The sequence below is a fragment of the Meleagris gallopavo genome, chromosome 3 (assembly GCF_905368555.1).
Source record: "Meleagris gallopavo chromosome 3, MGAL_WU_HG_1.1, whole genome shotgun sequence".
Lineage (NCBI taxonomy): Eukaryota > Metazoa > Chordata > Aves > Galliformes > Phasianidae > Meleagris > Meleagris gallopavo.
In genome coordinates this window covers 61855319-61868518 of record NC_139406.1, presented here as the reverse complement: position 1 = coordinate 61868518, position 13200 = coordinate 61855319, and the positions used below count along the sequence as shown (strand labels likewise).

Here is a 13200-nt window from a genome sequence, read left to right as displayed (position 1 = left end):
GAGGTCTATGAAAATACAGCCAAGAGGAGCCCCTGAGCTAAGTGCTGTGCAACATGGATACGGCCCACCCAGTCAGTATAGCAATGTGGCTAGTCAGTCTTGGAGCTCTCTTACAGTCTGTTCTCACTTCTTTTACGTAAAAGCACAGATGTATCCACGCTGGAACTCTGTGATATGCCCAGCACCTTGCAGGTCGGAGCCCTCAGGAGGTTTGGACAGTGCACTACCGTTGGGGAGTGACTGCTTCATGGACAGGGGAACAAACCAGGGGGCCTCAGCCCTGTCTTGACTGCTGTACTTGCACTAAGAATTCTTCATTTTCATTTTCCAAAACATATAACCAGATTAAAAAGAATCTGGCAGAATGAATGTCTCCACTGTCCAACACCAGAGCTGTTAAATGAAGGATAAAATAGGTAAAGTTGTCAGTAGTTTTCTGGCACACAGAGGCGATTGCTGCTGGTTTAAAACCAAACAAATGAGCAACCTGCACGGGAGAGGTACTGCTATGCGGCTCTGCACTGACACCTGCTGCCTGAACCCCTGGCAGCTCCAGGTGGCTCAGGCTGTGAGTGCATCTCCCCAGACCGATGGTTTTATGGTGACTCTGCAGCTTGTATCCTTCCTACTGCACTTTGGTTCTCACTGCAGACTGCTGTCAGAGCACCCCATCTGGATCGCTTTTGCTGAAACAAAAGGAGAGAATTTTATTACAGGATCACACCCATCGGGCACCAACACTCGGGCCGTGAGAATCATCCTGAGCCAATTCTCTCTGTGAATGGCTCATGGCCTCTCTGCCTAAGTCGTTCCACCATACAAACTCTCTCCTGCTCCCTTCAGTGAGTGTCAGTGCAGGCAGCACAGTATCTAAGAGATTTTGAAGATGCTGAGGCCTGCACTCTGAAAAACACTCCGTTCTCACATAAGCATAGAGAAATTCATATTTCTTGAGGATTTTAGGTGGTGGGAGGTGTGAGGAAGTGGCTCATGCAGTTCAGGGGTGTGAGGGCATTACTAGCTACCTTCTTTAAAATCCCAGGGGAAACGCTTCACCTAACTCTGACAATTAGAAGAGATGTGCAAGCCTTGAAGATATTCCTAATCAGCTCCAGGCCCTTTCCAGAAAGTAGAAAATGACATCATGTCTTTCAGAAAAGACATATCCTCCATTATTTTGCAGATCAGACAAAGCCAACCAAGGTCCCTCTCTCAGGCCTCCCCAGGCAAGGACCACTCACCTGCAAGATCAGATTAGGGCATTTGTTTTCTTCCCTAGCCTGTCACTCTCCAGCACCTGCAAGACGTTCCTGACAGTCACACCATGTGTTGCTCAGTGCTTGACTGTCTCAGCTATGGGATAAGAAGTACTGTACAGGAAGAGATGTAGACTTCACTGGGACAGCCGCAAGTTGCTTAGAACATCCACTTAGGGATGTGTTAGCTTTTTTTATTTTTTTTCAACACATTATTGTAAGAGAGCTGCAAAGAGGCTCCCACATAAACTATCTGATAGTTTGCAAGGTGAGGCACTGTTTTAGAAGAAGGAAGATCAATCACTTTCATACTGAGGAGGATGCAAACTCACATCTTCCATTTCATGAGGAGTACTTCAAGCTGTCACATACACAGGAAGGACAAGGGGGTAAATAGATGGACCATGCTTTTGCACTGTTCCCTTTTCTCTCTTTGCCAAAGCTTTAAGAGAGGAGAAAGCATCTTGCTAAGCTCTGTCAAAGAAACACTCTGAGAATGGAGGGCACATATTTGTTACTGAATAATTCCCTACACAAAGACACGAGTAAGGTGGATGTATAGGATCGTACTTAAGCTCGCCTTCAAGTTGTCTCTGACTTGCTGGCTCAGCTTCTTCTTGGATCTTCCAGTGTGCCTTCCAGAGGCAGGCATCTCTAGAATTGTCTATCCAGCACTGCCATGATAGATTTTTAAGCACTGAGGCTCTCTGTTGGTCCCCTCTCAAGATTCCCACATACAACCTCTGTAACGTCAAGTCTGCAGGAGCAAAGGTGTCCAAGCACTGTGCAAATGAAAGAAGAGGTCAAGAAGTGCAACTTCAGAGACAGATTTTAACTTAAGCAGCTAACTGTATTCACATGCCACCAAGGACACACAGGGCATGTGAAAGACAACCTTTACCTTGAAGCCTACATTATTCTTCATAGTCCCCTGTGTGAGGAGATGCTCCTCCTCACAACAGATCTGTGGTCCATTATCAGTGGTCCAGTCCGTGTTGTGCCCAGCCTATTGCACCTTGCTGCTGTAGGTAGGGATCAGGGGATGACATGATGTGACACTGCTTTACTCCCATGAACCACAGTTCTGCAGCCTTGTGCCATGACTTCAGGGAAGAAAGGATCGGATGAATGGGGATTTAAAAAACATAAATCACAGCGGGTCTTAAACAAAAAAATATATATTATTCACAATCTCCAGGAATAATTTAAAACTAACAGAATGTAGTGTGTTATTTCATTACCCATTGCTTTCAGTGTGGATGGATTCTTAAAGCCAAAAACCTTAACATATTTTTAAAATAAATCTGAATTGCTAGGAAAGCTGGATCATCTGGACTTCTCTGAAGCAGGTAAAGTAAAACACTTTTTATTTTAAGAAATATTGCTTCTAGACTTTCCCGAAGCCAGAATTGTTCTATAAAAGTATCACAGAAATATTATACAAGATTTAAAAACACAGCTGGTATCCTAGTAACTTGAAACCTATGTACAAATAGCATCATTCATGACCATAAATACGTTTGTTCTATCAATCAGCCCATGACACATACATCAGATAAAGAGCTAGTTAATTTTAACATATGTACAGAGTCCATCAAAAAGACTGCTTTTTAAAATTATTAAGATCCTACTAAAACAAGCTTGTTTTTAAAAAGTTTCAACTGAAAGTACAATGTGATGAACGTAAGTTTAACCTGCAGTGCTTGCAATAGCCCAAAAACACTCACTACACTAAACAAGATGTAACAGATGATAGGAAAACACTTCCAAGATTCGGATGCTATGGAATTACATCTGATTGAGGTAATTCTCTTTTGGTGGTATTGTGCTAATTATTTTGAATTTATTAAAAAAAAAAAAAACCAACAGATATGAATTTTCTAGTAGTACAGATTTTCAAAGTTATTTTTGTGTTATACTTTATAAACTTTACAGTTTGGTAAAGTTCAAGAAAAAACTTCAGAACAATACAACAACAAAAAATATCTAAGCTACTATTTTTTACCCCATGTGCCTTTTGCATCTAGAATAATGTAAATCTAACATGATTTTGTCATTCCCTTTAATAACTGTTCAAAACAACAAGAAAAAATAAAGTCTCAAAATGAAAAGAATGCTTTCAAGATATCATTCAGGCTAATAAAAATCAGATCTTGTGACGAAAGCATATATGAATTGATGTAAACCCTTCTACCAGTATCAGATAAAAAGAAAAGTCAAAAAAAACCTCATGTATTTTTAATACTGACAATATCATATATAGGGAAACAATCCAATTTAAACAAATCCTCCTATAGTTAACAATTATTAGCCATACCTTTCTGAGAGTAAATTTAATTAAATCGAAGTAACAAAAACATGCAATATTTTTGCTAAAATGATATTCAAACAGTCTGTTTCCACAATCCATGCTGATTACCTCTTTCCTGTCAATCTATTTATTGGTTTCACAATTACATTAATCAACGAACAAACTAAGAACAGGTAAGCTATTAGATTCATAAATGGTATGGCATACAGATTTTAAAAGTGCAACATCATTTTAGTTAAAAGTGTGGCATTAGGAATTTCCAGTGGTTAAAATAATTTATCAAAAATACATTATGCAGACAGATCGAGTGGACTGAAACATTCATTCATGGTGGGATCATTTGGAAATGGAGAAAGTCACTTGAACATTCTCGTCAAAGAAATTATTTTAGCTTACAGAGAATGTGCTACTGCATTAGAAAGTTAACACTGTTTCTTTCCATTAAAAAGCTGGAAATCTTGCTTTCCAGTGTGGAGAATCACTGTGAAAGTATGTATATGTACGTGTGAATAAAACACACACAGACAAATACTGAACTGGTCTTAATTTAGCTGCAAATTTTATCTACAGCGAACATGGAATGTCAGTTGTCATGATGACCTTTATTAGTCTGCTAATAATGAAAAGGAGAATGTATTTAATGATTTGCAACTTGATCTAACCCAAGGAGATTGGAGATGAGGCACTGCCTTCTATGTTTAGGACTTGTGAAGTTTCCTCTCTAAGACTCTGTTCTGTTTCTTTCAAAAACGTTCCTGTTTTCTGGGTACTGATGGATGAATCCCTAATGGATACATTTACAGCCTGATGAACAACAGGTTGATCAGACCTCACGGGAAGATACATTTGATCTCCAAATATGTCTCTCATAGCATCAGTGTCCTGATGAGTGTCTTTTTGAGGAATGCTGATGGGTTGTAGCATGAAGCCATGCCGGGACTCCAACTCTATCAAACCATTTCCACTAAAATCCATATCAAAACGGTCTGATTCTTTATCCTCCATCCATTTTTCAGCTTGATTATTTCTCCAGTGTGCGTCATTCAAACTACTTTTTTCAGGAATATCGTTGTTTAATTCAAGTTTTCTCTCCTGACTTAAATTCATGGTACTCAAAGCTAGGGATGCAAAGTCTGTTGGCACAATAAGCTCCAGTTCTTCTCCAGTCAGGCCGCTCGCCTCTTCTGCAGAAGACATTTCCACTGAAGTTGATGTAGATGATTCGTCTCCATCCCTGTTGCTTTGAGCAGTGTTAGCCTTGTCTGTTTTATTTTGCTGGTAGTAACTGTTCAGCAGTGCAAACATTCTATCTACATCCTTCAAGTAATTAGTCCAGTCAGCCAGACTAAGTCTATAGTTGTATCTGTGTTCATATATACTTTCATTCACTCTGTACAGGTCTTCCAGTCCTTGCCAGTTGATGTCACCAGTGAAATTGGGCAGGTTAGCCTTCCCATCCATCCCATAATTGTCCTCTGTTAAAAGAAAGAATACAGCCTAATGGTGAACATCAGCTTAAAGGTGCAAGTAAAACTTCCGCGTGCATTTCTCCTCCCATTTCCTTGAAAGCACCACTACGCATAGCATATGTATCTCAAACTGGAAGATGCTCCACATCTTCAGTCATCTTGCTAATGATTGTGGCCTCAGGTGAGTCACAGCTTCTGCAGAACACACAGCAGTGAAACCCCTGTTTTCTGCTTCATCCTTGGACTGAGTATAAAACAGGGCAGAATCTGCCCTAATGGTGCTCTGTGATGGCATTTAAAGATAGATCTTCCTTATGGTACTTCAAGGCATAAGACTTTCTTTAGTGCATGACTAATCTGTCTGCCTTTCCTAAACATTCCACCAAATGATGCAATGACCAAACAATGGTTGAGTATAATAGATGGGACTAATTCTGAAAGCCATTCCTGACAAGAACTTCAACACAGTCCATAGGAATTTGATGTAAAGCTTGAGATGTAAGTTCAGCAAAGCAACTAGCCAAGTATTATTTAATAAATTATAGTCTAAAGTAGTTTCTATACCTTGCAAGCATTCACTTTAATTTACATGGAGCGCAGAGAAGAAATAAAAACTGTAGAAGTTTGGTGCGAATTAAGTTATAGGACTTTACCACTCAGTAGGATATTGTTAAAATTTATATAGAATATCTCCTAATTTTTTTATTTTTTTATTGAAATATCTAAGGTTTATCAGACAACGTATCTCAATAATGAGCAATGGAACAACTACAGTGACTCAGGTTATCAAATGTACTGTGAAATCCATTTTATACTGACAAGTTACACTGAATACAATTATTTCATATAATTCACAGCACATCCAAATATTTTCCCTAAAAAATAGCCTACAAGGAAAAAATAATTAGGTAATGCAGAAGGCATTCAGGGAAAGTGGCAGACCTGTCCTCACAAAAGATCTCATAGGCAATATTCAGCAATTAATTCACTGGGACAACTTATTCATTTTCTGAAAATTATACAGGCAAGTAGGCTAGAATAAGTAACTTGGAAGTGGAGGAGACTATAGTCCAATATGTGAACTGAGAACACATACTTATCTGTATATCAGATGCTTCAATTTAGAAAATTTTTGACATCTGTTAGTTTATTCATATTTTAACTTGCCCTTTATCATTCAAGTAAAGCAGTGTCTGTTATATTTTACAGTCTTTGCTTCTTTACTAGCTTGTGAATTCACAGTGAAAAAAATTCTCCAATATTCACTCCACCATATAAAAACTCATAAAAATAGTGTCCTGGTCAGAAAAAAAATCATGATGAGGGGCCTGATTCAGCTCCCATCAAAGTCAGACCACCTTCCTTACTTGGGAACACCTGAGCCTTTGCAAATATTATACAATGTAAAATGTAAATATTTTACTTTTTTAAAGCCAGTACAAAAAAGTAGTCATTCCAACAGAAGTATGTTCCTGTTTTATATCTTAGGCTGTCTTGGCAAACAGTTGGCAAATTCCCTACCACAGGAAACAACACATCCTTTTTTGGACCTGGTAGAGCAGCTATGGAAGAGGGCCTCACTTGGCATGGCCATGAGTGCCATACACATAAGTTAGATTATGAATAATTTGTTGCCTGAAACAACAACAACAACAATAATTCAATTTACAGAGGTTTCAAGAAATAAGTCTTACTGTAATAGTGATCAGAAGGATAAAAGGCTCTAGGAGTGAACACAGGAAAGAACGTACTTTTGAAGAATTTAATTAACTACCCTACAAATGCTACAAATCCTTGTTATTTGTATTTATAATTTCATATATCCCTATCTATCTATCTATCTATCTATCTATCTATCTATCTATCTATTTAATTTGCCAAATATGAACCTGTGTAGGAAAACAAACTTCCACAAGAACAGTCAGTGGTTAAAGTGGTTTGATATATTATGGTAGAAACTGAAACTGGAGCACTGCCATTTGATCAGTAACAAGTTTGTGTATGAACCAGGGCAGTGTGGGGCAAATCAGAAGCCAGGATGTTGGCTTTTGGCCCAGAAGAATCTCTGCTGCCAATTCAAGGGTGGCAGTGTGAACAGTGGGGACATTTTGGGGCTGGTGAGAAGGAGTTGCTGTTCCTCATGAGCCTCGTAGCAGGGTGTTGGTGCTGTGCTGCAGAGAAGTTAGATCAGCAAAGAGCTTGTTGCATTTCTACAAAATAGCTCAAAGACTGAGACCATCATACTGATTCTAATCTTTTCCCCCCTAAACATTGCATTTTTTCTGCTGTTTCAATTTCATTGCTGATGACTGAGGAGTTTCACAGCTGAGAAGGCACTGGAAATTGTTCCGTGAACTTCATGTCCATAAGATAAAAATAACTTGTTTAAACACATGGAAAAGAGGTAACTTGTATTCATACATGTTAAACAAGTAGGAAAGCTAAATCTTAAGGTCCTAGAGCTGACTGTATGTTGGTTGACTGTGCAAGTCATCTCACAGCTTAATTCCACAACTTAGCAGTAAGCATGATGTTTTCCACTGAAATCAAAGTATATAGGAAGGAATGGAGAGGAGAGAAAAGGTTTTCTCCTGTAAGAAATCTCATTACAAAAAGGTCTGAAACAGAAAAGTGGAGATGAGTTGCATTTGAGTAACAGCATGTCAGTAATTTCCTCTATCCATATTTGGGAATCACTCACCTATAACACAGATCCTAATGAGATAAAAAGTGTTGCTAACAGTTCATAATAAAACATTTTCAGATTTTTAAAAATCAAGTATTATCTAAACTTCATTGACCAATTATTATGCCTCAGAGTCCCATAATGGTATCTGTGGCTGTGTTATCCCCAAACCAATTCAAGATGTGGCTGCATTTCCTCCTAAACTAAAGGCAAGTAGATACAATCACCCCCGTGGTGACTTTGAAAATCCACAGACAAGGAGAAAAGAGGAGATTGTGATTCTTACATCCTGTAATTAACTACATATGCAGAGTCACGTTCTATCTGTTCAAGGACACAGGCGACACATTCTTCCCTGCAGAAGCTTTCTCCCTTTGTATTAAGCAAATGGCACTATACTGACTGTTTCCATACAGGTCTGTTGTCCCTGTGTTGTCCTTGCAAAACTTGTAATGCTGTACTAACTCACGACATTTTAAACTGGGAACAGATCTAAGTGGAGAATGGAGACTGATAAATACTTTTTGTTCATTTAAAAAAATGTTTTATAAAAAAAACATGAGCTTGAACCCAGACATCCTTGTGCACTGAGAAGCTGGCTGTCTGGAACAGAGAAATACTGCACAGAGCAATATCACTGGTGTCATACTATACTATTTATCCTAGTAGCATAACCTTTATTGACTTGGTCCTAGTAGTTAAAGCATTTTCATTAACACACTGCATAATGATATATAACTTAAAGATTAATTCTGGGTGCTCTATTTCATGCAATCCTACAATTAAAAAATACCATTTCTGTTATATCTGCAATTAAAATTGGAAATATTTACAAGAACATCTTCTAATGAAAGACTTCAAATCGTAATTACACGGATTACTCCCTATCGTTGCTGTAACCAGCTCCCATCAGGCTGTAATAAGCAATGTAAATCACTGGGATATGATCAAACAAAATCTTATCATTTTCTACATCCCCAAACTACACAAGTCACAAAATTGACTGCATGGAAAAAAAAGCTGATTAATTTGGACGTCTACAAAATGTTTAAGTCCATTATCTTAATTGTTTCCTGGCTGCTGGGAACAGTGACAAGGCTCTTCTCAGAAGACTGAAGAAAAGTTTTCCACAGACATCTGTACTCTTTAGGCCCAGTTTACACCTCAGGCATGCTATGTATATTAGGACCAACTCCACCAAAGCAGATGGAGATGAAAATGTATGACTGGTAAATAGGGAGGAGATATCAAGTCTAAATATGACAGCCCTCTAAACATTTTCCCCTTAACAAAAACACTGCTTGCTGAACAGCAAGTGCAGTACTGTTAAGTCCTGAGTCTCATGAGGCTTTTGCTTTATGACTGGTTTCTCCACCAGGAGGAGGAGCTAGCTGGGCTCAGCATGATAAATATGTAGGTAGTGTAAGTACACTTGTCTTGCTTACCTCAGGTTTGAGCATTAGAAATAAGACATCTCACCCACTGCCCTTCCTGAATTCAAATATTGCAACCTTTTAAGAATACTTGGTCACATGTGTCAGATCTGGTCTGAAAGCATTGTTCCCTCTGCCCAAAGGAGCCTTATCTCTATGCCTTGCTTACAGCGATCTGGATGCTGTGCATGTGCTGATCAAAATGAGCACTCTTTTGCTTAAAGCAATTTCTGTCAATATTTTCTAAAGCCAGTGAGAAGGTTTTACTTTACTTCTGTTGGTTTGATTAGGCTCCTTGCACACATACATTTCAGGAAGCTTTTTAAGCACAGTTGTTTTTCACTTAAAAAGCAGCTGTAAAGACTTCCTAAATAGAAACAGAAAGAAAAAAAAAATGCAGCAACAGGAAAACAACCCAAAACAGTTTTTGTGTCATTTTTTCTGCATGAATATCTAAGAAATACAAGCATGGAATACGAGCCGTATGAAGTCTTGTTGTGACAATGAACTACGTTAAATGCAGAATGGTAGGTCTAAAAAACAATGGCCAAGTTCAGTGTAGTTAGAAAATGCATGCATCAGAAGATATTTTGTGTGCAAGATGGCAGGATACAGACATTAGTTGAAATGGACTGGAATCATGCAATTATTTGGAAAGAAGCTGCTGAGGAGAATAAAAAAGTGTGGATACCTGTGTGGATCATAGCTTCCTCCATCTTTATTTCCTGATATAGGAAAATACAAGAGTAACTTTTGTTAGTGTTTAGAACTTGTAAAACCATTCACAATGTAGTTTTCCATGCACAGCATCTAATTCCTAAAAAGAAACGTTCTGTGTTAAATAAAGACAGAGCTGCAGTCCAACAAAGATTTCCTGGAAGTTTTATATAAAAGAAATGAAAAACCACAGTTTTTCAAAAATAATAAAACCCCCAAATGATTAAAAAAGAGAAACATTCATAGCTGAAGAAAGAGACACAAAGATGCACAACATAAAATACATAGAAGGGAATATTCCTGTAAAAAAAAAAATCACAGTATCAAATAACCAAATTTAAGTGCAGTGAATTCCAGACTTATGAAGTATAAACACCACCTATTCTTGTATTCAGAGACACTTGCAAAGAAATACTGCTTTCCTCATAAAAAAATAAACAAAGGGATAAACAGATGTTTAGTCTTGGTTGTGGTGTAGCGCCTGAGATTGTTCATACAGGTAGACAGCAATCAGAAATAATACAGGATTTAATACCTCATCTGCTACTGTTAGGTAAAACCTAACCAAGCATCCTCTGCAACAGAGAAAGGAGCTATGGCTCTGAAAAAAAGATCTGCATATGCTTTAACTGCTTAGTGCAAATAACATGATAGACTTGCCACAGAATTTCTGTCAACTGCTGCTTGTTGTCATTTTATGTCCAGAATAACTTGTGCAAACTTACAACAAAATTTTCTGGCCACGCAGTTATGTGGATTGGTGCATTTGGATCATTCCTCCTTATTAAGAGCAACACTTAAGAAAATCACACCTGAAGGATACAATTAAGGAGATGACAGTAACTAATAAAATGGAAATAAATACTCTTTTCTATTTTTCTAGTACCTGTTTCAAGTCCCTTAGGCCTCGGATTGCACTGCTTATAACCTTGACAACTTCGCAATTCCATTAACTGTACATGTAATTGATTTAAAATGCCTCTTTCCACTGTATGTACGGTGTTCGTCAGCTGAGAAAAAGAGAAATGGAGAGAAAAAATACTTAATAACAGAAATAATAACAATAATAATAAAACAACAGCAAAAGGCAACTAGAGAAACTTAGTCTGCAATATTTTGAAATAGGGAAAGGGATTTACCTGATAGGGATCAGTGTTCATATCAAAATATTCCAAGAAGCCAGTTGCAAACTCACAAAAGAGAAAATTGTGGGTGTCATTCACTGTTCGCAAACACCAGTAAGTGTTGTTATTTGAGCTTGTGCAAGCACAGAAAGATCCCACTGTAAGTAATGATAAAAGTCGTTAGTTTAAGTGAAAAATCACATGCTTGTTTCTTATTCACTTATGCTAGTGAAATTTCTATAAATCTTCATGTATTTATATTCTGGATTATTTAGAAGAATATCTCATATCTGAATAACATTAGATTCTCATCTAAAACAGGTCAAATGCTGCTAACATGCAAATTCATCATATAAATTTCTCAAATATATAGACAAATAGAGCAGAAGATAGTAAGTAACACAGTTACTGGGCATATTCTGTTCTATTTTACATATAGCTTTTGGGATTAAGCAGAATCCAGACCTTAAAAATGACAACATAAACCCTGATCCTTAAGATCCATATGAAATGAGACTCATTGGAACTGTGTGCTGTTTATAGGCGTACTATTATTGCCATCAGTGGCTAAAATGGTATCATTAGTAGAGCCTCTGAGATGCAAGTACAACAGATAATTACAAAGGAAGGTCAAATAATAAATGACGTATAGAAATGATACAACAGTCAAGAAAGGGTGAGGCACTGTACGGGAAGAAGGCAGGTGGGAGATTTGGTAGTTTAGGATTTATGACTCGAGGGAATGGCATGCAGTTGCAGCAGGGTGATGGTCCTAGTGAGTTCCTTCCAACATGGGCTATTCTACAGTTCTGTGATTGTTCTATGAAGAGATGGTTTAAAAACAGGGAACTTGTCTGGCACTTGAATGTAGGTATGATGGAAGAAGCAAGATGGGAAGGAAGACCAATGGATAAGTCTTATTTTAGGTAGTGGTTCTCTCCTACTGGCTTGAGTCTCTCAAATGTAGCTACTTAACAATTATGTATTTTGAACTACACTCCCTCATTTAATTTATTTGGTACATAAACAAGAGAGAAACTGAATCACTCAGTTAAATCTCTGCTCAAAAACAGCTCCAGGTAACGTATCTGGATTACATGTTATTATTTTGCAACTTGGGGAAGCCTAGAACAGAATTCCACTCCTAGATCCAGGTGTCACATATGAGGTAGATGTCATTAGAGAAAGTTAAGATCTTGTCAGTACACTCAAATGGAGTCTGGACAGCTCTTCTGCTGACCAAACGTAGACATGCAATTTAGGGTTATATTGGAAAAATACAATCATTCAGTCTTCACATTACATATTTTGTGCAATATAAAGATTTAAAATATGGTAGCAGGTGAACTTCTTTTGTTTTCAATTAACTGAAGTTTAACCAAAAAAACTAGCTGGAGTCAACAGGTAGTTTCAAATGTGACTATTAGAAGATTAGTTTTAGTAGGGTACATTTAACAAGATGTCCAAGCCTTTTTCCAAAAACCTAATATTTTTATGATTGTTTATAATCTCATTCCGCCAGCAAAAAGAGATACCTCAGAAAGGTCTTAAAACAAACTGATAGCAAAGTTTTGCTTTAGAAGAATATCTTTTTAATTCCAATAATAACATATTAATAATGCGTTTGGTTTTTATTAAATTAGTCCTGTGACTTTCTGCAAGAGTGTTCATGTTTTAAATACATTTCACAAATTTAGTAGTAGTATTATCCCTTTTTATCCATGTAATCAGAATCAATACTTCAATTTGTTTTGGTTATGAACTGTGTCAAAGGGACATTCTTTTACCCCATGACTGTTACTGGAGCACTGCCATTTGTACAGAAAGATAAGAACACTTTTCATAACTGTTTGCTACTCCACAGTTAAAAAGCAATACCTCAGTCTAATAGTTGTTTAAAACAAAAAACATGCATATAACTGCTGTAGGAACATTTTAAAATGTACAAAACATATTAGCAGAAGTTCTAGTGTTATCAAAACAAATTACTGAGTAAGAGAGAGCGTCTTTCTTGAAATGAATATGTCAAATTTTCTGCTTGGAGTCAGTTACGAAGTCTGCGCAGAAAGTAATGCCTCCTATGTTATTATGTTGGCCCATGTAAGAGGTGGATGTTGGTGTTATAGCAGTAGTGGCTGAACTCTCCCATCAGTATTCCATTACATTTTGTTGTTGTGCGACAGATGGCAGCAGAGGGGCAGTCT

General features: G+C 37.5%; 1 protein-coding gene across 1 annotated transcript in view; it reads right to left on the bottom strand.

Annotated features, from left to right (window-relative positions):
* Positions 1-2418: 2418 nt before the first annotated feature.
* SULF1 (sulfatase 1) overlaps positions 2419-13200 on the bottom strand; it is a 66898-nt gene continuing 56116 nt past the window's right edge. Inside the window, 3 exon segments of the mRNA XM_085221234.1 lie at positions 2419-5042; positions 10759-10882; positions 11012-11154. Of these exon segments, the coding sequence (XP_085077360.1) occupies positions 4225-5042; positions 10759-10882; positions 11012-11154 (1085 nt within the window). The 3' untranslated portion in view covers positions 2419-4224.